Here is a 24,472-nt window from a genome sequence, read left to right on the forward strand (position 1 = left end):
AAACAAAGTAGTAAAAGAGAACATGACAAAGAAAAAGAAGAGGTAAAAAAGCAGGATAAAGTAAGAAAAATAGGAAAAAGCAAGAGAATAGAGAAAGCTAGGTGAAAAACAGAAGAAGAAAATAAAACATAAAAGGAAAATAGGAGAGAAAAATAAAGAAGAAAGTAATGGAGCACAAAAAAAAGATGTAAAAAAAACTAGAGCGAAAAGAAACAAAAAAAAAAAAAAAAGAAAAAGGGACAAAGAGAAAAGGGAGAGAAGTACAAAAGAAGGAAAAATACGGTTTTGGGGGTTTCTCTTTGTTCAGCATATTACTACTTATGATGTCATATTCTGCTCAAATGTAATAAATACGTTTTTTGACAAATCATAATAACAATTATTTGTTCACTCTGCTGTGAACTTTGAACTTATTTCAACTGTTTTATATTGGGCAACTTTAAACTGGAATCTTTGCAAGACACAACAATTAAGTCATTAAGAGTTGTGCCCCCCATGCTATTAATATATTATTTTGTTTTCATTCTAATGAGAAAACAATACAATAGAAATATAACAAAAATACTACTGCAGTCAGACTATTATGCAAAAATACTATTACAGAAATACAACAAAAATAAATTAACATAATATTAAAAAAATACTAAACATATACTAAAAATAAACTAGTATGGAAATACTTCTAATATTCCTAAAGAATTTCATTAAAAAAAAACACTTCGACAATCGCTGGGCGGATGAAGTGAGACCAAGAAGTCAGGCGCTGGAAAACAGGAGGCCAGAGGAAGACGAGATCGAAACCGGACATGACAGATGGGATCGATACCAGATACAGGATACACTAGCAGATACCGAACAGGACGGAACAGACGGGATCGATACCTGATACTGGATACACAAGCAAGATACCGGACAGGCCAGGCCAGACAGGATCGATACTGGATAGTGGATACACGAGCAAGATATCGAACAGGGCTGGACAGACAGGATCGATACTGGATACCGGATACACGAGCAAGATACCGAACAGGACGGAACAGACGGGATCGATACCGGATACTCCATACACGAGCAAGATACCGGACAGGACGGGACAGACGGGATCGATACCGGATACTCGATACACAAGCAGGATACCGGACAGAGTCAAAATGCATATGTAATATGTAAATAGGAGGGGAGCCAATCAGGCAACGAGCAACAGCTAGTGCCAAACGAGCGGGCCCAAGTGAAGGCAATGGGCAATCATGACACATGCTAAAAAAACTTTTCTTTTTTAATCTTCTTTGAGGTTTGGGTTGGCGTTTTGATAGTACTTAACACGATACACTAACAAAAAACTGCGGCAACATGTATCAAGTTTAAACCCCCTCCCTCCCTCTCCTCTTTCCTAATGTGTTCCGTGGCTGGAACAGCTTTGCTAGAAGCATGGGCTTAACCAATCCTTTTTTCACCCCAAGCACCCCCCAAAACGACAACATTTTTAAAACTCTCTTTCCTTAATGAAATGTTTTCATTGGCTTAAATATGATGAAAATCGTTAGATTAAAAAAAAGTAAAACAATGTAAAAATGTGAGAAATGCAGCCTCGGAAATACTTCACTGCCTCGAAAAGGTTCAGTCCATTTGATTCCTAGTACCACTTTTGCCCCCCTCCTTGCTCCTCTTTGGCTTGGGTAGCGTCACATGAGTCATAGGGGCAGACTCTGTGGGGGCTTCGATGTATTACAGGGCGGTTATGTTATACAGTGGTTGAACAACAATTCTACCATCCAATAACAGACCCTACCAATACAGTGTTAAACCATCCTGAATCACTTTAAGTGAAAATACAACAACAAAAAACTGCCAGACACAGTAGGTCAGGGGTGTCAAACTCATTTTAGCTCAAGGGCCACATAGTAGAAAAAGAACATCTCTCAGAAAGAAAGGGAGGGAGGAAGAGGGAGAGAAAAAGATAGAGACAGAGAAAAGAAGAAAGGGTCAAAGAGAGAAAGAGAGAACAAAAAATGTCAAAGAGAGAAAGAAAGGAAGAATGGGAAAAGAAAGACAGAGGCAGAGAGAGACACACAGAGAGCAAGAGAGACATAAATGAAGAACAAAATAAGAGGAAAAGACAAAAAGATAGAGAGATACTGTTAATAAGAGAGAAAAAGAGAGAATGAGAGAGAGAAGAGAAACAGACTGTAAAATTGAAAGAGAGAATGAGAAAAAGAGAGCAAAAAGTGACAGTGAGAAGTAGAGGGAGAGATGAAGAGAGAAATACAAAAAAGAGCAAATGGACACATAGGGAGCAGACATAAAAAAAAGAGAGAAAGAGAGACTAAGCGAAAAATAGAGAAAATAGGAGAGAGAAGGAGGGATAAAGATACAGAAAGTGAGACAAAGGGAGAAAAAATGAAAAGAGAGAGAGAGACAGAGACAGAGAGAGATGGAGACCAAGAAATCGCGTGACAAAAAGAGAAAGAGTGAGAAAAAAAAGAAAGAAAGATCAAACGAGAGAAAAAAATACAGCTACAGTAGCTTTTGGCATTGTCTAGCTTTGTTTCAGACTGCAGCTGCTTTTTTTCTCTCTTGAGCTTCTCTCAACATTGTCTCGCGGGCCGGATACAATCTTTTGGCGTGCCTAAACTAGCCTTTGGGCCGCATATTTGACACCCAAGCTGTAGGCGCTCGGCACCCCCAAAGCTCTGAACATAAAATCTTCCCCGGCTAAAATGAAGACAAAACAAAAAACGTATACGCTCTCTTGTTGCGGATTTTACACTTGGGCCGTGACTCAGTCTGACTTAGGCATGTGTCGTTCGGAACAACTGCCTCTACGAGCCGACTCTTGAAAGTGAACTTTTTATTTTTTTTATAAGGACTTAATGTGAAGATTTGAGCACAGTCCGGTCCGCCCGACACATCAAGCCTGTCTTTTGTAACGGAATCTAAGTCAAACAATCTGTATTGTAAGGTGATCGCTTTAGATTACGTTCATTTGGTTCAGAATCCAATTCGGCCGGTGGTGCGCACGATTTCCCACATGAATTAGTTCCCAAAATATCCCCTTTAGTCCCTAGTATAATTTATCATAAAGGAAGCAATACTCTAAACATATTGTAATTTTAGCTTGAAATCATTGATTTTGTAATTATTTGACTTTGATAATAATGCAGCAATTTGGGTGGTCAATAAATTATTTTAACCAAAACTTTATTGACCAATTAAGATAAAGAGCCGAGTTTTTTCTTTTCAAAACTTTTTGGAGCGCCACATTTGTTTTTCAGATAATCATGAAAACAGAATGAAAAAGGTTATCAGTTTCCTAATTTGGAGAATTGGCTACATAACAATTTTGAGCGAATTCATTTCACCTTATTTGATAATTCGATATCCTTTGATCTACTACTACTACTACTGAATAAACTTTAACAACACACAAACAAAGATGACAAGATGAAACAGAACAATAGGATTTAAATAAGTAAGGCGATTGTTCCAAAACATATTAGATTGATCAGTCCAAAGGAAAAATGTCTAGGTACAAGAACTCACGGTGTTAAAACGATCAACTTCTTTAGAGGACCGAGAATTCTTTCATAGCATGTCAGAAATTAAATATTATTTGCCCCTGCATTTTCTTTTCTTTTTTTACCTCATTTGAAGAATAGGCATCTTGTTGGAAGAGTTGAGAAAGATGGCAGAGGATGAGACATCAACTTTGCTCTTCCATTCCTTGTCCGTATGGCATTGGCTTTCTTTAGGACAAAAACCAGCTTGTGTGCCCCTCCCCTCCTCCCTAGGATTGGCTCAGGGGTGGTGGGCCTTGGCTGGAGAGCTTGTGTTGAGCGCATGAAAAAGAGAACGTTTGGATCTTGCGTGTTGGTTTTATTGGTGGGAAGTGAGAGTTCATCCATACATCATCTGCACAGCTTATTGTCAGTAGTGTCACAGGGGTGCTGGAGCCCATCCCAGCTATCTTCAGGCAGTGGGCAAAGAAACACCCTGAACTGGTTGCCAGCCAGTTGCGGGTTACACAGAGACAGACAACTCACTCACACATACACACCGAGGAACAATTTGGACCGGCCTATTAACCTGCAATGCATGTCTTCGGAGTGTGGGAGGAAACCGAACTGCCCGGAGGAAACCCACACCCGGGCAGGGAGGCTGGTAGATGGATCTGAACCCCATCCCCTCAGAACTGTGACACGCACGCGCTAACCACAGCTCTGACGTGCTGCCGGAAGCAAGAGTATGAATTCAAAAAGATTGGTTGACCAAAGGCCAACATATCCATCGGGGAGTTCAGTCACTTCCTGAAAGGACCGCTCTGTGAGGAAAGTTGGTTGTGGTCATCATCTCTACAATTATTCATCAAATTCAAAGGAAAATAGACAAACAAAAGGAAAAGGAACACAAAGTTGCTTCTAACAACTCAGGTTTATCTACAAAAACAAAACAAAAAAATAAAATCAATACACAAAGTAAACGTTATTAGAGGCAAGAGACAATAGAACCCATGTTAAGGTGGAAAGAGGGGGGGGGGTATTCTCTCAGCAATTAGCACTACTGAATAATAAGCTCGATTTGAAAGGTAATTGACTTATATTAAGGCTCAGCAGTTACTTCATAGCGTGTCAGCGTGAAATATTTGCCCACAACACAAAAATGGTCTGTTGTAAAATATTTTCTCGTTACCTCTGGGAACAAAGGGGCACCCCTGGGAAAGGGTGTGTATAAGGCCGCATATGGCCTCACAGGAAGCTGAAGAAAACCAGGTTCTTTTCCCTTTTGGAGGTGGATCTTGCGACTGTTCTCTTCCGATCGACCACGGGCATTCCAAGCCTTTTGGCTCCGGGGTGGCAGGAAAGGAAACCCGAGTGCCTGGTGGGAACCCACACAAGCACAGGGAGAACATGCAAACTCAGCACACGGCTTTTTAAAAAGATTCAAATATTGTGAAGTTAAATGAAAAAGTACTTAAACACTTAATAGTTTTAAGCATTTCATATATATTTTTTATTTTATAATTCCATGATGACAGTTGAGGCACTGGCTAACCAGCCTCCCCTGACTGCACGTCACTGCCTGAAACAAATAGTTTTCTTTTTCTTTTTTTCTATTCAAATGATAACTATTTTGATTTGATAACCTGCATTAATCGTGAATTAATAAACCTTTAAGTATGAATGGATATAAATAAATTGTGATATTGTTTGGTAATCGCAAGATTTAGAAGTAAAAATGGATGGTGCTGCAATAGACATTGTATCAGAAATTAAGTTTTTAGGGGTCATAATAGACAATAAATTAAGTTGGAAAACACACATCAGACACATACAAACTAAGGTATCTAAAAGCATTTCAATAATTAATTAAGCCAAATTCATTTTAAACTATAATGCATTGTATTTATTATATTGTTCTCTAGTTCTGCCATACTTAACATATTGTGCAGAAGTCCGGGGCAATAATTACAAAAGTTCACTCCAGCCCCTTTTTATCCTTCAAAAACGTGCAATAAGAACCATACACAGGGTAGGATATCGGGATCATACCAATATTTTATTAATGCTGTCCAAATTATTAAAATTGGATGATTTAATAAAATGTTTCACTTCACAACTGTTATTTAAGGTCAACAAAAATATGGTGCCAGAAAACATCCAAAAATTATTCACTCGGAAAGAGGGAAATTAGAACTTGAGGGGCTGTAGCAAATTCAAAATCCCAAAGGTGAGAACAACCAGGAAAAGTATGTGTGTGTTTAATGTTTATTATTATTATTGTTGTTATTATCATTGGTGCCGCAGTGATATTTGGTAACTAGTGGCATTGTGACGTTGAGGGATGGGTATTACGAAGATTAGTGTATAAAATATGTGATTATTGTAGTTATTAGAATTATTGATATATGACCTATGTAATAAGTATATCCATGAGATTTTATTATATTAGACACAAGAGGAGAAGAGGATTTGTAAAATGTATTTAATAGGGAAGATAAAGGGGTAGGGAAAATAAGCATCTGCTTCTGACTACCCTTTTTCGAACATGTTATGTACATTATTTTGTTGTTGTCTCATTGTTTTTGTCCTGTTTTTATTTTAATGTTCGAAATAAAGTTTTCATTCAATAGTCAGGAATCATGCCCGAACTTATCATCATTACTGCGCGTGCCTTTAAGTCACGACTTTATGCAGGCTGGAAAGAAACAATTCCATCGCAGCGGGGTTGGAAGGAGGGGAAGGTGTGGTTAAAAAAAAGGATTGGGGGGCGAGGGGGATGTTTATGGGCCACTTGAACGTGAAGCACTGCGCAGCCACTCTCCATCGGATCTCGGGTGCTCCTCACTCACTCAAGCCAGTTGAAGATGCTCGATCCCCGGCGCAGTCAGCGGCTCCCCCCGCCACCGAGCAGGTACCGGAGCCGGACAACGGTGCAGGCGCTTGATTAACTCGCATGAATGCGCTTGGCGTCGTGCTACTCCCCGGTCCGGTTCGCAGACCGCTGGGAAGATGCTGAGCAGACTGATGAGCAGCAGCGTCCGGAGTCTGGACCGGGAGTGCAACTGCACCGTGCGCCTGCTGGACGACTCCGAGTACACCTGCACCATCCAGGTCAGCGCAGCAACACGTCCTTGATTCGAATTCCACCAAGCATGACATGCCAATTGACGCATTTTATTGACGCGAATGCTTCGGATGCTTAAACAGTCGGAGGGGGATCGGGGGAGGGGGGTCAATGACATCACGGGTGTGGACATCCATTGCCAGGTCTGCAGCAATGTTTTATGAGATCGCCAAACAGCAGGGGCGATTTTAGGTTCAGAGCTGTCTGGCTGCCCCCCCCCCCCCCCATTTAAATAAGTAAAAAAAAGGGAATAATCTACCTCTGTGCTCTCAAACAAGCTGCTTTATTACCCAAAAAGATTGGAATTCAGTATCAATTCATAACTTTTTTTAAAAAATACTAAACGGTTTATGGACAACTTATCAAAATGGGATGCTAAAGAGGTCGACTAATGAGGAAAAAATACATAATTCTCAGAGTACATCTGATATTTTCTTCTTGATATGATGTTTTAGGAGTGCGGTGCTGAGAATGAAATGGATGGAACCATTTCAAGGCAGGGTCTTTACGACGCTGCGTTGTTTGCACAATTTTTTTTTGTTTTCCTTTTTTATTTTTCATCGATATTGTTCAATCATATTTACTGTAAGCTTACCCTGTTCTTTATTAAGGAAAGAGAGTTACAAAATTGAAACCATTTTAGGGAATGCTTGGGTTAAATTTGGGGGTGCTTGAGGACCTCCAAAAACAGGCCAGTGACGCCCATGGCTCCATGCAGGATTAGGGACATTGCTCTTTCTAGGTGTTATCCAAGCAATATATTTGGGCAAGAGCACACACGCCTTCTTCAAATACGAGTTTGGCTGGCAAGCTGGTGCTGAGATCAGACATCGTGATTCCCTTGGAATCATTGTCAATATTAGAAAATATTACCATTTAATATTAAGTTGAACATTAAAATATATCCTTCAATTGAAAAGACAGGGTGCTTTATTCTACCAAAAGATGTCACTGCATTGTACAATGCAACCGAAAACAAGTTTTTGTTTTGAGGATTACCATAGTAAGAAGATGGCGGAAACATATGCCACCCTAAAAGCAAGCTAATTTTATGTCTTATAAATGCATCTTTATTGACTTACGAGGAAACCGATAACCACGCAGCTGCTGTGTCGCTTACGTTGTATTCTGATTAAATGAATAATATTCAATGTGAAGTTCAGCTCTTTCGTAAACACAAATCCAAAAATTGTCAAGTTAAATGAGAAAGTACTTTAACATTGAATAGTTTCATTTATTTTTCATTTGATATTCTCATGAGAACGGGTGGGCAGCATGGCGGAGCAGTGGTTAGCGCGCGTGAGGCACAGTTCTGAGGTCATGGGTTCAAATCCAGCTACCGGACTTGTGGAGTTTGTATGTTTTCCCCGTGCTTGCGTGGGTTTCCTCCGGGCACTCCGGTTTCCTCCCACACTCTAAAAACATGCATGTTAGGTTAATTGGCCGGTCCAAATTGTCCCTAGGTGGGAATGAGCGAGCGAGTTGTCTGTCCCTGTGTGCCCTGCGATTGGCCGGCAACCAGTTCAGGGTGTCCCCTGGCCACTGCCCGAAGATAGTTGGGATGGGCTCCAGCACCCTCGTGACCCTACTGAGGATAAGTGGTGCAGATAATGGATGGATGATAACAGGCGAGGCTGTGCCTCCCCTGACTGCTCATCACTAGTGTTTGCCATTATTACTCTACTTTTGCATGGCATCACCATTGCGTCAAAAGTAAGATATATTCATAGATTCAAGTTTTAGTGCGAAAGGGGCTTAAATCAGAGAATCGGAACATATATTCTTTACAGTGACATAACGTATCGCTCGTCTTTGGACCTAGAGGTCGCAGGTTTCAACCTCAGCTGCGCTGAGTTAAATGTCAAAGTGTCCCTGGGCAAGACACTCAAATCCTAACGCAGGGGTAGGGAACCTATGGCTCGGGAGCCATATATGGCTCTTTTCATGAGTACATATGGCTCCGAAATAAAATGTAACTATATCTCTCTGTGGCGTTCCAAAGTGAAGTGATTTCATCCCGATTTTGGTCCATATCAAGCCGAAGCAACTTAATGCAGAAGTTCGATAAGACACCATTTAAACTGATAAATAAAAACGCTGGCAAAGGACTTTGATTGGGTGAGCAGTACAGGTGGGCGGATCCCTGCACAGAGCGCAAGGCACTTCCTTCTCTCTCTCTCGCTCAGTGCAGTCTACACCGAAAGTGAATATGACGATATGCCTATTGTTTGCAGTAATTTGTGACATTTTACAAAAGAACTTTGCATGCACATTGTTTTGAAACCGTTATTAAGGACAAATTTAAAGGCTAAAATTAGCCTCAACACTCTTAACTGAAGGTGGAAGACAAATTTTAAATGGCACATTTACATTGATTTGGGACACAGGATTTGGCAATATTATCCTTTCATAGATTTGATTAAATCACCAAATGACACACAGTGAAATAAAATGTGCTGAACATTAAGATTTTGTCTAGAGAGCGTGTTCGGCAGTTTTTTTCAATTTTATCTTAAAATATATGGTATGGCTTTCTCAATTTCTTTTTGAAATATTTTTTTTGCTTTTATGGCTCTTTGGGTCAAAAAGGTTCCTGACCCCTAGCGGCTCTGATAAGCAGGAAAGCACCTTGCATGGCTGACTCCCTATTAGTGTGTGTACATAGGTAAGTGTAAAGTATATTGTTAAAGCAATTTGGGAGGTCTTCAGTGACTTGAAAAGCGCACTATAAATGAAGTCCGTTTACCATAAACGACTAACAGCGTTTAAGCATAAATATAAACCTAAAACAAAAAAAGGCTTGTTTTACCATTTGCTGAACTTAAAGTCACCCAGGTTTATCCCCCCCCCCTTTTCAAAGCGTTAACAGGCTTCCACGTTCCTTTCACAGCAAATAATGGCAAACGCCGAATCCCACGCAAAAATACTCACTTACTCCGGCTTTAAGTTTAAAATGATCTCCCTTTACTCATTGCACTTGACGCATCAGAGAAAATCAATAGCATATTGAGTGAAGCTAAAGCGCACCTTCCTAAGTGCTAAGGATGCAGAGCGATGAGCACAAGTCATTAGAGTTTATCATCTGCAGAGTGGAAGTCACGTGACTGTATTGCGGTCTAGGAGTGGGACAGATGGGTGGATTTACTCTGTTACATTTACATGGGTATGTTTTGGGACATTTTGTACTTCTAGGAGTATTTTTAAATCACTATAATTTTCACTTTTACTCGACTAAATTTGTGAAGAAAAAAGTGTATTCTTTCTTTGCTACATTAGGTTACATTGAAGCCGTTAAGAATGTAAGCACGCGTTTGTCTGTCTCTTTGGTGGAACGTGCAGTTCACACTTCACTCTGAATTAGTAAGTTAGTTGTTTTTTTTCCAGGGATTCTGTGTTGTTGACTGACTATCAAATTTTTTTTTTGTATTCAATTTTAATTTACGTCTGAAAATATTTTAATTCAATTTTTCCTGTGTTTTTCATTCAATGTGTTTTACATAACAAATGCAAGTGTATTCTTCTATTCCATAGTTTATTTGTAGTTGGACTGAATAACATTTTTGATTATCATTTTGTTGTGTTTTTCAGAGAGTTTGAGTTGCTTTAAGTTGACATTAGAGTCTAATATAAAAAGGTTTAAACTTACACAACATAGCGGCTTGTTGTGGTAGAGTAGAAAATAAATGCTATTATAAATTAGTAGAATATTATATATATTTTTCTAAATTATGAAGCAATTTTGTGCATAATTTAAGATTATTATTGGTCATATACTGATTGAGGGAACCCCCCCAAACCTGTATTTTTTTTCTTTACTCTTGTTTTCTGCTGTGTTTTTTCTTCTTTTTTCACTTTCTTCACACAGACTGAAACACACACACACACACACACACACACACACACACACACACACACACACACACACACACACACACACACACACACACACACACACACACACACACACACACACACACACACACAATTTATACAACTTCATTGGCTAGCTCAGGGGTCTGGCACCTATTTGACCCACACAGCCATAGTAGCAAAATAGTTTGATTTTTTTTGTTTGAGAGAGAGCCATTCTATATATCTTAGTACAAAATTCAGCAATTTATTTCTCTGTGTGACGTTAGATGATTTGATAACATTTATGAAATAATAACAATGCCAGAGCCTGTGTCCTGAATCAAAATACCACTTTAAAATTAGTTTTTTTTTTTTTCAAAAAATGTCACATAAAACTGCAGACGAAAAACACATGAATTTATTTCCCTGCAGTGCAGCGTGAGAGAGAGGTGAGCATGCTGCGTGTGCATAGCTCCGCCCGGCCCTACCGCTCACCCAATCAAATTGTTCCGAGTGCTTGGCTAGCGTTTTTTTGTAATTACAATTTGTTCCGTGGGTGTTTATCATAAAGTGTCGCAACAGTGAACATACATTATTTAATGAGATTCTATAAAGGATTCTTTAGCAATGTACAGCCAAAATGGGGTCTTTTAGAGTGACACCTTGACTGTAAACAGTCAATACAGTGGGACCTCGCTACTTTGCGGTTCCACGTTCGTGGGTTCACAGCTTCTCGGGTCTAAAAAAAATAATGATAAAATAAAATGATAAAATGAAATGATATATATATATATATATATATATATATATATATATATATATATATATATATATATATATATATATATATATATATATATATATATATATATATATATTAAATATATATATATATATATATATATATATATATATTATTTTTTTTTTTTAAAGCATTTTTGAAGGGGCATCGCTACTTCGCGGATTTTCACTTTTCGCTGGTGTTTTTGGTCCCCATTAACCGCGATAACCGAGGGTTTACTGTATACTGGACCGAACAGGAAGTATTATCAATGTAGCTAAGTATTCACTAAACTCCATTTTGGGCTTATCATAGTCGGAAAACTACAGTGGAAATTTGCACTATTAGCAATCTCTGAGCCACATGTGGTCATTAAAAGAGCGATATATGGCTTGCGAGCTATATGTTCCCGACCCCTGGTCCACACCACCATGTTTTTTGTGAGACTGTTATTTTTTTTCGTCTCCTGACAAATATGTTTGTTTGTGTTTTGGTCCAAATGGCTCTTTCAACATTTTGGGTTGCCGACACCCGGGCTAGCTAGTTATTCTGCCTGCAGAGCCTAATAAAAAAGAGTCCAGGGGCTTTAAATGTACTACTTTGCTTAATTAATTTGTTTGTTTTATACTATTATTTCATTATTTATCAATGTATTTAAAATTACCTTGATTATTCTAATCTATTTTCAAATTATATATAATTTAGCGTTGACTGGAAGGACTTCGATGATTCGACTGAGAAGAAAAAAATCAATAAATAAGACGTTGCTCTGGTTACTCAGTACCTGAGTTTTCACCAAGTACTTTTTTACCTTTACTCAAGTTATGATTTGGTTGACTACTTTATTACTCTGAAGTAAGAGTACTTTTACTTGAGTAACTACTCTGGATACTCTACCCAGGTCTGGTCAGGAGCTTCCGCGCTCATTTGGGGATCCCGCTTTTTTGTGTCCAAGTGGAGACGAGGACAGCACGCTTAGAAGTTGGTAATCCTAAAATCGTGCCGGCAAAATGAAAAGCCCTAGCTTTCAAGCCCTGACAACAACAAAGCGCTTCTTCTCTGGGGATTCCACAAAGGCTGAACTGAAATCAACTCATTTTAATTTTTCCGTTCAAACTTAGCATTCTATTTATTATGTTTGTGGAAAAATCATTGTGACAGTAAATCCACCTGCTATTCAAACTTCTTGCGGTACATCAGAAATAAAAGAATACTAAATCGCTTTTGTGCTCAAGTCAAGGCCCGTCCTTTGCCAGTGTTGGTAGACGATTGATACGGATATTGATATTATCGATACTAAGCGAGTACTTAAAACGGGTCGATACTATTGTCCAGGGATCGATACTTGATTCCTTTAGCGATATCCTCAAAGCGCCGGTTGTTTGTACAGAGAGCTCAGCCCTTCTCCCTCTCTCTAGAATAGAATAGAACAGAATTGTCAGGACTAGAACGGAGACAGGACCCACTTGCGTGCGTTTCTGTTAGTTTTATTGGGACAAAGGGAAAGGATGTACACACAATCCGGAGATCACTGGTCGCGGCGAGCAGGTTGCTCAGACGCGGAAGTGGTTTTCTGTGGCGTCCGATGGCGGTGTCGAGAGCGGAAAAAACAGGTCAGTAGTAGAGACGGGGGCCAGAACAGGAGTGAGTCTGGGTCGAAAAGCTTGCCTAGCGTGAACTGCGGTTCGCAGATGGACTGACATCCGGTGACATGAAGACGGGGGTTTGAAAAGTGACAGGGAGCCAATCAGCCTCCGAGGCAGTTTGTGCCAAAGAATAGAATAGAACTAAATAGAACTGAATAGAATAGAATAGAATAGAACAGAATGTTTTTATTGTCATTACACAGACTGTCACGACATTCAAAGCTGCCCCATATAATGCACTATACACATAAAATTTAAAGTAACATAGAATTTAAAATTAACATAGAATTCAAAAGTTGTGCAATTACCAATATGCAAAAAAATACATGGACATTTTCACAACACGAGACAGAAAACAATATGAAAACCCAGTAGGCAGCAACTCTGATAGCAGCAATCAATGACAAATATTGGTTATTTACAGATAATTTGTTATTTAGGGTGCAAATTACAGATTACATGATCAGACAAATAGGTGCAGTTTAGTTGAGTGCAAATTTGATTTTATTATTATGATGGCTTTGGGGAAGAAGGTGTCTCTGTGTGTTTGTTCTGACTTGAATGTATCTGTATCTCCTGCCTGATGGTCGCAGGTTGAAAGGATGGAAGCCAGGGCTAGTAAAGTTCTGTATGATGCCTTTTTCTCTGTTCGGACATCTGGAATTGTAAATGCCAGTCAAGGAGGGCAGTGGGTTGCCAATGATCTTGTGTGGAGTGTTCGTCACCCTCTGGAGCCTCTTCCTGCCTGCTATTGTGTAGCCTGAGTGCCATACTGACACAGCGCAGGTCACCAGGCTTTCCTGACCTGGCCTGCTGCTACATCCTGCTTGCCAAGCAGAGGAGAGGGCCAAATCTGTTTGACCACACTTACCAGAAGCTAAAATTGACAAAGATAAATAGGAAGCATAGCACAGTGTGGAATTTTTTTCCAAATAGGGAAAAGTACAATGCCAGGTGTAATTTATGTTGTCAAGTGTTTAACTACTGCAGCAACACCAGAATGACTTACTGTTCCTGAAAAAGGTCTTCCATTATCATTGTCACTATGAGAACAGAGCCAGCGAGGAAAATATTCATACCTTATTTGCGGACTCAATTTCAGAATATTGTGCAATGACCAGTACTTCTTTTTGTATTTTCATTACATTGTTTTTTTTTTCCTTTTACTCTCTCTCTCTCTCTCTCTCTCTCTCTCTCTCTCTCTCTCTCTCTCTCTCTCTCTCTCTCTCTCTCTCTCTCTCTCTCTCTCTCTCTCTCTCTCTCTCTCTCTCTCTCTCTCTCTTCCTCTCTCTCTCCCTCTCTCTATCTCTCTCTCTCAGTCTCTCTCTCTCTCTCTCTCTCTTCTCTCTCTCTCTTTCTCTCTCTCTCTCTCTTTTCAATCCACCTGCTGTTGTTGCGATATTTTTATTTTTGGGGTTGTGTTGAAACATGCAGGAGTGTGCTCCTTTTACCCGAGCGTCCTTCATGTCAGCACTGAATTAATGAACAAGCCTAAATTTAGCATAAACTTGCTTCCAAAGCCATCCATCCATCCATCGAAAGTAAGGCGAGGATTGCTGCCCAAACATAGGGGGGACGCTGACACATTTGGATGAACCAGGGGTGGGCAACTATTTGGAGTCGGGGGCCGCATTGGGTTAAAACATTTGGCCAAGGGGCACATCCTGGGCGCCTATCCTATTTTTTTCATTTATGACTAAATAAATGCACGTGCAGACATCTTCGTGTTATATTTATTTTAAACTACATCAGTCTCATTAAAATGGTTTTCAAATGATCATAATAAAAGCATTTAAGCTTTTAAGCACTTCATTTGATAAATAGTTTTTTGGTATTACTGTAGTTAAAATTGTTTAGTAATTCTTTAATATTTCAGCATTATGATTTTTCTTGTAGTTCTATGATATTTTTTTAGTATTACTGTAGTTTTGATTTTGTAATGTTTTTGCAGTTGTATTTTTGTAGTATTTCCACAGTAGTATTTTCTTTGTATTTCTGTAGCATTTTTGTGGGATTTCTGTAGTAGAATGTTTGTTATATATATCTGTAGTTTTTTGTAGTCTTTTTTGAAGTGTTACAGTTTTCTTATAATACAGTTTTTGCCAACACATTCTGCATGCGCGGAAGAGGACGCGTAAGGTCACATGCAATGCATTTTTAGCGGAAGCGCTCATGGATGCTAACGCCGAGTATATCCAGCAATTTGAAAGTGTTTGTGCTACTGGTGTGTGGATTGACATCAGAATCTGATTACCGTGTTTTCCGCACTATAAGGCGCACCGGGTTATAGGGCGCACCCCCCAAAAAAAGTTTTTGGTCCTATATTTTCCATACATAAGACGCACCGGATTATAAGGCGCTGCAATGGGAACGTCGACAAAACAGTCAGATAGTTCAGTCAAACTTATTACCCCCTTAACATTCCCAAAGCTTGCAAAGAAGCAAATACGTGTCTCAGACATGTACGGAAACAGTGTCTGTACGATGTCACCAATCACTCAAATGCATCGTTCCAAATATAATTCGGAAGGTAAAAGTCTTGGGATTCAAGAGATGCCAAACATTTCTTGGTTTCCATTTTACTTTTTGCTGGCAACTGTGTGGACAGCAAAGTAAGAATTGTATTGTGCAGGGAAACGGGGTTCTTTACTGTGCATATGACTATAAACACTTTGAATTGAATTTAGTTTTAAAATAGACTCATCACAGAAACATCAAGATCGTTCTAAAACAAGATACCGGGAAAATATAAAGCCGCATAGCTCACCTAAGTTCTCTTGTAGCCATCACGTTTAATCATGATACGTAACCATGGTCTTCTTACAACCGTGAGTGTAGTAAATCCAGGAGAGTAAAATATTTACAAATACAGAATAGTAAAAAATGTTTTCTCTATGCCGTAGTGCAACCCAACCTCTGATTCACATTCATCTTTTTCGGCCAATTGCAGGCTTTGTTTCGCCCTGTTAGGCTATGCGAGCCTGTAAGTGATAAAAAGGATCCGCCCTCTTTACCTCCGAATAACTTTAGCCAATAGTGACTGATTCAAATGATGATTGATATCCCAGCATACACCACAGACTACTTTGCCTTCGGGGGAAAATCTAGTCGGTGGCTGCTTGCCTTAGTTGCAAGACTTTGCGACTTAATATTGATCCATATACAAGGCGCACTGTATTATAAGGCGAAGGGTCAGCTTTTGAAAAAAAATAAAGGCTTTTAGGTGCGCCTTATAGTGCGGAAAATACGGTACCTTCATTATCATTGTATTTCTACAAGAGATTACGGTTGCACTCGAGTTGGGAAAGAAAAAAAACAAAAATTTTAACCACTTATGAATAGAAAAGACATAAAGAATGTGTTTACCTCTGATATAATGTATTTACATCTCAAATAAAAACTATAAACAACCCAGATTTTGCAATTAAACTGGAAAATTATACTGTAATAGTCAGCCTAACAACTGAGAAATCAGTAACAACGATGACATTAAAAAAATAAATAAAGTAAAAAACTTTTCTGAAATAAAATACTACTCATTCTTCAAAAAAATACTTCTTCTGGATAACTGTTTTATATTTAAGTCAAGAGCGTCCAAAGTTAAAACTGTACATAGACGAAAAATTGCATTTGAACCTGCATATGGACCTTAAAACTCAGTCAATGTGACCACTGAAAAATATTTCATTGCATAAATTTATGGAAATGAAATCAAGTATTAATAAGTAAATTGTACAATGTAAAACCTTTAACAGTACAACAATAAATACAGTACTCTTCTGCAATAAAATACTTCTGCAAATAAAATACTTCTTCTGCTCAACTGCATTAGAATCAAGTCAATAACATCTAAAGTAAAAACTGTACATAACTGGGATACTGCACTTGAATATAACATAATTGAGCATAGTTAAAATGGGGAGGAAAGGGAATATTATGCCATTAAAAGACTTAATTGAGCTGCGGCTGTGACAAAATGACAATGCACTAATAATGATACTCAAGACTTTCCATTGCAGTGCTGCAATGTACAGGCATTATATGTGCACGACATAGAATTGCAATTCAGCAGTTTCCGCTTTCTGGCACGGCACTTAATTTATAGGCCTTCAGAGTGCTTTACTTTGTTTTCTTGATTCATGCCAAATAGCTGCAGTTGAGGTCAGTTGGTGCCCTATTTCATCCTGGATATAGTGAAACGATGAAGTTCTTTTTCAGCAGATGTTAGGCTCGACTGGTACGAATAGCCAACTGTGCCATTCAACCAAGGAACAGATTTACTGGCCAGTGTCACAAGACAGGATTTCTTATAAATAATTGAATGAAGGGGATACAAGTAGGCGGGGCAGGCCAGCGTTCGAAGAGGGTCATTTTTGAATCCAAAGAACGGGGTGGGGAAGGTGGGACGAATGTGAGTGCGGAGACAGGCTTTTGGCACGAGGGAAGTCTTGGAGCGAAGAAGAGAGGCGGTGGGTTCACATCAAGCATAGGCAACAATCAAGAAAATGGATTAAAAATGCAGGTTTAAATTGTGATGTGCTTCTCGGCCGAATCCCTAAAGCATGTGCCGAGTATTTCAGATGAGTGGTTCATGAACCGCGGAGGTTCGTTGACAGACTGACCAAGAAAAAATGAGAGCACAGAGCTTAGATAGACTGAAAGCAAATCTGTCAATGAGCCGCAGCTTGGGGAACTCAGGCGGGGCCAATTAGGCGCTATGGCAACCGTGACATTATCAGCATCTCATATATAACAGTAGACATATTAAACCATTTTCATAAATAAATCAGCACAAAATTTGAATACATTTATAATTTTCATTCTATCTCCAAGCCATACATACTCAGAGAGAGCCATAGGTTCTCGACCCCTTGTATGGAGCATTTTCTGCTTATGGGGCTTCATTTTGCCATCAGTGGGTTCATAACATGAGTGAAAACATGGATTGGTTCCTACAAAACACCGTGGTCAACGTTCAAGCACTCGCTGCTTGTCTCCAGCAGCTTTTTGACTTGATTGAAGGTGGCTACAGTTGGGCTGATTATCAGTCTCCCCACCAACCTTGCAACCTCAGAGGAAATGTTTAAATCTAATCTTAAGACTCACTTCTACGCTATAGCATATGAATAACCTATACTTTTCGTGGACAATATCTCTGTATTTTTTGTGATTGCAACATCCTTTGCTGTCTGGTAATCCTGGACACACATGTGCGGTCCCTTCCCAAGGTTTCTTTATTTTCCTCATGTTGAGGTTTTTTGAGTTTTTCATTGCCCTCATGTTGGTTCCAGATCAGAGGATGGTGTAATAATAGTCTGAAAGAAATAGTTTGTGTAATAACATGTGAAGCCCTTTGAGACTCTTTGTGATTAAGGGCTATACAAATAAAAATGACTTGACTTGACCATTACAGTTTCTCAGTCTAATTGGTTTGCTTTCCATAAACTTTAATAGATAGGCCACCTTTTACACTTGCAAAATTCTCTATTGATCAGGACGATGAAACAACGATATTGTTACAGTCTACACCAGAGTTTGAGAATTCTTTTGACCCAAAGAGCCATTAAAAGCAAAAATGTTTAAAAAGATAATTGAAAGAGCCACACAATATATTTTTAGACAAAATCGTAAAAAAGCACTAAACCCTCTCTCCAGACAAAAGCTAATTCTTCAGCCTGTTTTATTTTAATTTGTGACGTTTGATTATTTGATCAAATCTACGAAATATTAAAAAAGCCAGACCAATTTCAATATACACTGGAGATCAAAATAAGCGATCAACTTATGAAAAATTCAATCATTTTGAAAGAATATCATATATAATCAATAAACAACTGGTCCAGAGTTCACTTCAGTGATGAACGCAAACTTAATTCAATTGAGTCTGATGGGAAGCATTCTATTTGAAGACACATTGGAGAAAGAAAAGGCACTAAATGTTTAAAAAAGTCAGTGAAATGTGGAGGAGGAAGTGGAATGGTTTGGAGCATGTTTCTACAGCATTAGTTGAGCCTCTTTTACAGGACAATGCTCCATGTCACACAGCAAAATGGGTAAAGAGTTTCTTTGAGGGGGAAAACAATTAATTAATGGCATGGCCTGCCCAGAGATTTGATCCCAACCCAATAGAGAACCTCTGGTAAGTAATAGCGACAAAGTTATGGTCAAGAAACCCACTACAATCCACTGCCTGACTGTGGAGGAGGTTGGAAGAAGAATGGACCGAAATCACACCAGAGCAGTGAGAGAGACTAGTGCTATCCTTTGGCCACAGATCAGCTGGAGTCATTTACAGCAGAGGCCTGTACACTTTATACAAATTGTTGATCTTGTAACCTTCAGATTTTTTTTCCGTGCCAAAGTTATAGTTGTTCTCTAATTTTGATTGATGCGTTCTCTATATTTGATCAGTGTGTTTTCTAATTAGTATTGTTTTTTTTGTGTGTGTGTGTGAAATGCCTGTGGTTATTTTGTGAAAATAGTGTTTGTAGTAGCATGGTATTGACACAACAAAATGTCCTTAAACTGTCACGGGGAGTGAAGAGGGATTGTGTCCAAATTTTTCAAATGTTTTTACAAGTTGTTCCCTAATTTTGATTTCCAGTGTATATTCGACTTAAATTTGTCTCCCTCCCTCAGTTACTTAAGGCCAGGGTGTCATATTTGACCTGTACATGGCACTATTGTATAATGCAAACAAAAAACAGTGCCACAGCAAATAACGACACGGCAGACTAATACGGCGGCGACTTAAGTAGGGGCTTCACTTGTGTAAAATAAATACAAATTTCTCGAACTATGACTATTATAAAACAAAACGTTGGTATGATAGTTCATGTGTATTAGCCCAGTATTTAAATCAATGTATATTTTACTGAATGTTTTTTGTACCACTTGGAAGCACTAAATATTACACACTGTCCCTTTAAAATGTTGAGGCTCTTTTTGACATTAACATATGTCATTTTTTTAAATAAAATGTTTTATTCAAAAGGTGCAAGCAAAGTTCTTTTGTAAAAATGTCACAAAATACTGCAATCGATAAGGATATTATCATATTTACCTTTGGCGCAGACATCACTGACTGAGAAAGATCCGCCCATCTAATTAAATTGCTCTGAGTAGTTCACTGAGTGTTTACTGGGGGTTCTCATCATAAAGAATCTCAGCAGTGAATATACTTAGTTTAATGAGTTTCCATTTGGAGGATTTCTTGGCGACCTATTGCGAAAACGGGGTATGCTGGTGTAACACTCTGACTGAAAACTGTAGCTAAAATGTGCCTTATATATACTGGACTGAACTCTTATGTGACTCCAGCTGAAGGTGTAACATAACCAAGGTCTAATCATTTGTCTCTGGAACACCACAGAAACAAGTGCTATAGTCAAATTTTATCACCAAGCCATATCTACTCATGAAAAGAGCCATATATGGCTCGCGAGTCATAGGTTCTCGACCACTGTCTACACCATTTTCAATATTCTGTTTTCAACTCACAAAGTTCAGAACCACTTTCTATTCTAATCTGTGCCCCCAAGAACAGCATTTCCATTAGCTCAGTGCACAGTGGTCTATTTTTAAACTCTTGGTATAGTGGAGTATGTGCATGGAATATAAAGCACTTTGTCTCGATAAGCCGCTTGTCATTTTTACAATAGCAGCCAACCACAGTGGCTATTGTTTTATTTGCAGATCTCGTCTATAAACACTTATATATGTGAAGGTTTTGTAAAAGAAAAGAAAAGGGGGTTACCAGTGACAGCTTTGCCCCCCTGCGAGTTATTTTCCTCTCCCTTAAGTGCATATTAAAAGTGGATTGTGTGCTAATAGCTGATGAAAACAAAAACAAAACGGTAAATCAACTTGAAAAATCTGCCGGAGATTCTTCACGCCTTAACTAGCACTACACAGATGGCGCCAAAGTCGGGAGATTTGGAGATTTCATTGAGATGGATTACAATTTCATCTGTTCAAGGTGCGCTTATCTCCACATGTCGTGAGATTGGTTTGGAAATTAACTCAGAAAAAAAGCAATATTCAGGCAAACTTGAAGATCAACATCTGTTTCATGTCACAGTAAGTGATGTCATTAGTCCAGGATTGTAGAGAAATTTGGGTGGTCAATAAATCATTTTAACAAATAATCGATTGACCAATTAAATTGAAAAGGTGAGTTTATCCTTTTTCTAAACTCATCCAGCCTTTTTGGAGCAAAACGTACATTTTTATATCATTATATAAAGAAAAAGCTTGAGTTGTTTTTCCTGTTTTGGATTGTTCAATATACTTTAATCAAGACACACCCTCTCAGATTGATGAAGTTTTCTTTTACTAATCATCTACAAAAGAAAATTACGTGGAACACGAAGCAAAACAAGAATAAGAAAATAAAACAAAAAAAGATAGAAGTTGCTCTCTCACTGCTATGGCCGCCCGCGGCCCCCAAGGGACTGGTTCTCAAAGCCCTTCCAGAATGTTCCTTTGTTTTACGAGGTTTATATAATATCCAACCATTCATTATCTGCACCGCTTATCCTCAGTAGGGTCGCAGGGGTGCTGGAGCCCAACCCGAACTTGTCGCCAGCCAGTCGCAGGGCACACAGAGACATACAGTTGACTTGCACATTCATACCTAGGGACAATTCGGACCGTCTAATTAACCTGGATATTTTTGGGATGTGGGAGGAAACCGGAGTGCCCAGAGGAAACCCACGCAAGCACGGGGAGAACATGCAAACTCCAAACAGTAAGGTTCAATCTCATGATCTCAGAACTGTGCTGCACACGCGCTAACCGCTGTGCTGCTGTGCTGCCCAGATATAAAAAAGCAATATTGGCAAAGTACAGAGAGGAAGAAAATGGCGTCTTAATTATATAGGAAAATGGCGTCTGAATTATATAGCAAAAGATAGATGTGAGCAAATCACCATTGTTATTCTTCTTATTATAATTATTCTATTAATATAATGGTAATTATAATTATTATAATTGTCATGAAATTGTATTATTGTCATTATTGGTGACTGGATGATATAGGGTGATTACTAGCATTATAGAGTTAATAGATGGGTAAAACTAAATAAATCTGGTAGGAAAAAAACAGTGATGGAAGTAGTGATACTGATGATAATGAAGAGACTGTGTATCCACAGAGCCAATGTGTCGAGAGGTGTTATTTGTTTGAAAATGCACAGAAGAGCTAACTGCAGTGTTCATTTTACCTCTGAAAAGTGATGGGTCCCGGGGACTTGCATGCTCAAAAATCTATGGGTTCCAACAGAGATCTAGGGGTCCCCAAAATTTAGTGTAATCGGGGTTGAAATTGTGAATCGGCTACAAATATATAATATAAATCCATATATTCATTCAGTTTTAATCAACACAGTTTATTGGTAATACAAATCACTTATCACTTCAAGATTTTTCAGTTCACAAAATATTGTACATTATACAAAATAATATTGCTGAAATATTAATCTATATATTAATGCAGTTTTAATCATCACAGTTAATTGGTAATACAAAGCAAATTATCACTTCTGATTTTGCAGTTCATATATTCTTCGTGGTTTGCTGTCCCGCCTCAGTTGTAATGCCTTCTCAAAGTCCAATCCATTTTCATCCTCCTCATAGCGTAACCAGGAATATAATTTAGTCCATTTTGGCAGAAAAGTCTTTTTCTTGCTAGTATTCTTTTGTTTATTTTCTTCCGTCGAATCGTTCACATCAACACACGTGTTTTCCTGCCACCGCGATCTTCCGAAGAATTTCTTCGCAGTTTTTTCAAGCCGGAATTATTGCTGTTGTTATCACTTTCTGCATGATGTTTTGACTTATTACTGACACTGAAGGTATTAGCAATTTCGTGTTGATTTTCACCTTCCCTTGATGACAAGCACCAGAACAATGACGTAATCTAGAAGGAACGAGATCTCGTTTGCCGAGATCGGCGTGCAGACAACAACTCGAACCGCGAGACCAAAACAACAATGGCGGATCTGCCTGACGAAAATTTTGGATTGCGGTAAATCTTTGTTAAAAAAAAAAGTAATCGGGTAATAATAACAATTTTGTGGCAAAAAGGTTGCAAGTTGATTTTAGACTATGCGTCCCCAGCAAAAGTGATGCGTCTAGGACGCAGGGACGCGGGCAAACGAGAACACTGTAAGTGTGGGACACAATTATTCATCAAGTCAAAGGGGTAGGATTTAATGAGCATTTGCTTCTTCCTACTCCCTTTCGAACATGTACGATAACATTGTTTATGGTTTTTTCTATGGGTTTTTTTTCCCGATTTGTTGTTTTGTTTTTGTTTTGTCATGTTATATGCTGGTCTAGCACTCTGACTGTTTATATAAATATATGGATTATCATCAAGGTGCCTTGTTTACCACAAAATGATTTGGATCCAAATAAAGATTTGATGGTTAAAATAATGAAAATAATACAACTGAAAACTCCCACATTTATGACTATATACGCAGAGACACATTACAATATCACAACACTAACATGGATGAAGTATGTAATTTTTTTTCCGCGCTTTGGATTTATTTGATGAAAAATACATGAAGCGCATGTAACTGTGCGGTGGGAAGGCAGCTTGTCAAGCGTTTTGATGCGAATGGCTGCGTATCATCCCGGCAGTGTCCCACTCAGCCAAACACAACGACTTTCCACCGCCCTTGGATTTTTGGGGAGGGGGTAACGTCAGGTCTCCATGGTAACAAGATTATTGCATCACTACTCCATAGCTGCTGTTTGGCCAGGCTCTGCGGCAGTGTCACTGCGCGTTACTGAAAACAAACTCATTAGTTAGCTTCATTTAAATAGTAATTGCGTCAAACCCAGATTACTGGCACTAAAGTGTAGCACCTTATTCTGAAAGTCACTCTCTAGTTACAAATGATTGTACGTATCGGGGTTGGCAACTATTTGGAGTCAGATATGGCCAAGGGGCCGATCCTGGAGTCCGATCCTATTTTTCCATTTAAGAATAAATATTTGATTAATTGCAGGGTCGGCGGATCAATCCAAATTTCAATATTATCGGCACTGAGCTAATACTTGGAACAAATCTATACTGTAGTATTGGAATCGATACTGTGTTCCTATTACAACTATCACTATGATAAGGTTTTTAGTGGGCTGTAAGGTTAGGCATACATGATAACTTTTAAATCTTATTCAATTGTGCTTACACTTTATTTGCACTACTGACTTTATTTTCAAAATATCGTATATTGGAATGTATTCTAATTGTCTTGTTAACATTTGCATAAACCTCCGCGGTTCATGAACCACTCATCTGAAGTTTGTAACTTGTATAAAATTGTATGAAATCTCTTATAGTCAAATAGATAAAATATAAAATCCTTAATTGCATACGTATGAATATCGGGTTGGTGTCAATTGATTCAACCCTGTATTTACTTGGATCGGATAGACGTCAAAAATAATGGTATCACCGACCCCTAGATCAGTTGCTTCTTGCGAGAGCAAAGAAGGAACAGTTGAAGAACAGACAACATTGTGATACGTGATCTGCTTTTAAAATGTAGCGGAGTAA

The 24,472-nt window shown here is 38.7% G+C and overlaps 1 protein-coding gene across 1 annotated transcript in view; it reads left to right on the forward strand.

The window, feature by feature from the left end:
• The first annotated feature begins 6,293 nt into the window (after positions 1-6,293).
• LOC148367686 (FERM domain-containing protein 5-like) overlaps positions 6,294-24,472 on the forward strand; it is a 75,617-nt gene continuing 57,438 nt past the window's right edge. Inside the window, exon 1 of the mRNA XM_088333294.1 lies at positions 6,294-6,608. Within this exon, the coding sequence (XP_088189420.1) occupies positions 6,507-6,608 (102 nt within the window). The 5' untranslated portion in view covers positions 6,294-6,506. The remainder of the gene's footprint in view (positions 6,609-24,472) is intronic.

The sequence above is a fragment of the Urocampus carinirostris genome, chromosome 4 (genome assembly GCF_059441175.1).
Source record: "Urocampus carinirostris isolate Australia breed hairy pipefish chromosome 4, RoL_Ucar_1.0, whole genome shotgun sequence".
In the NCBI taxonomy this organism is placed as follows: Eukaryota; Metazoa; Chordata; class Actinopteri; order Syngnathiformes; family Syngnathidae; genus Urocampus; species Urocampus carinirostris.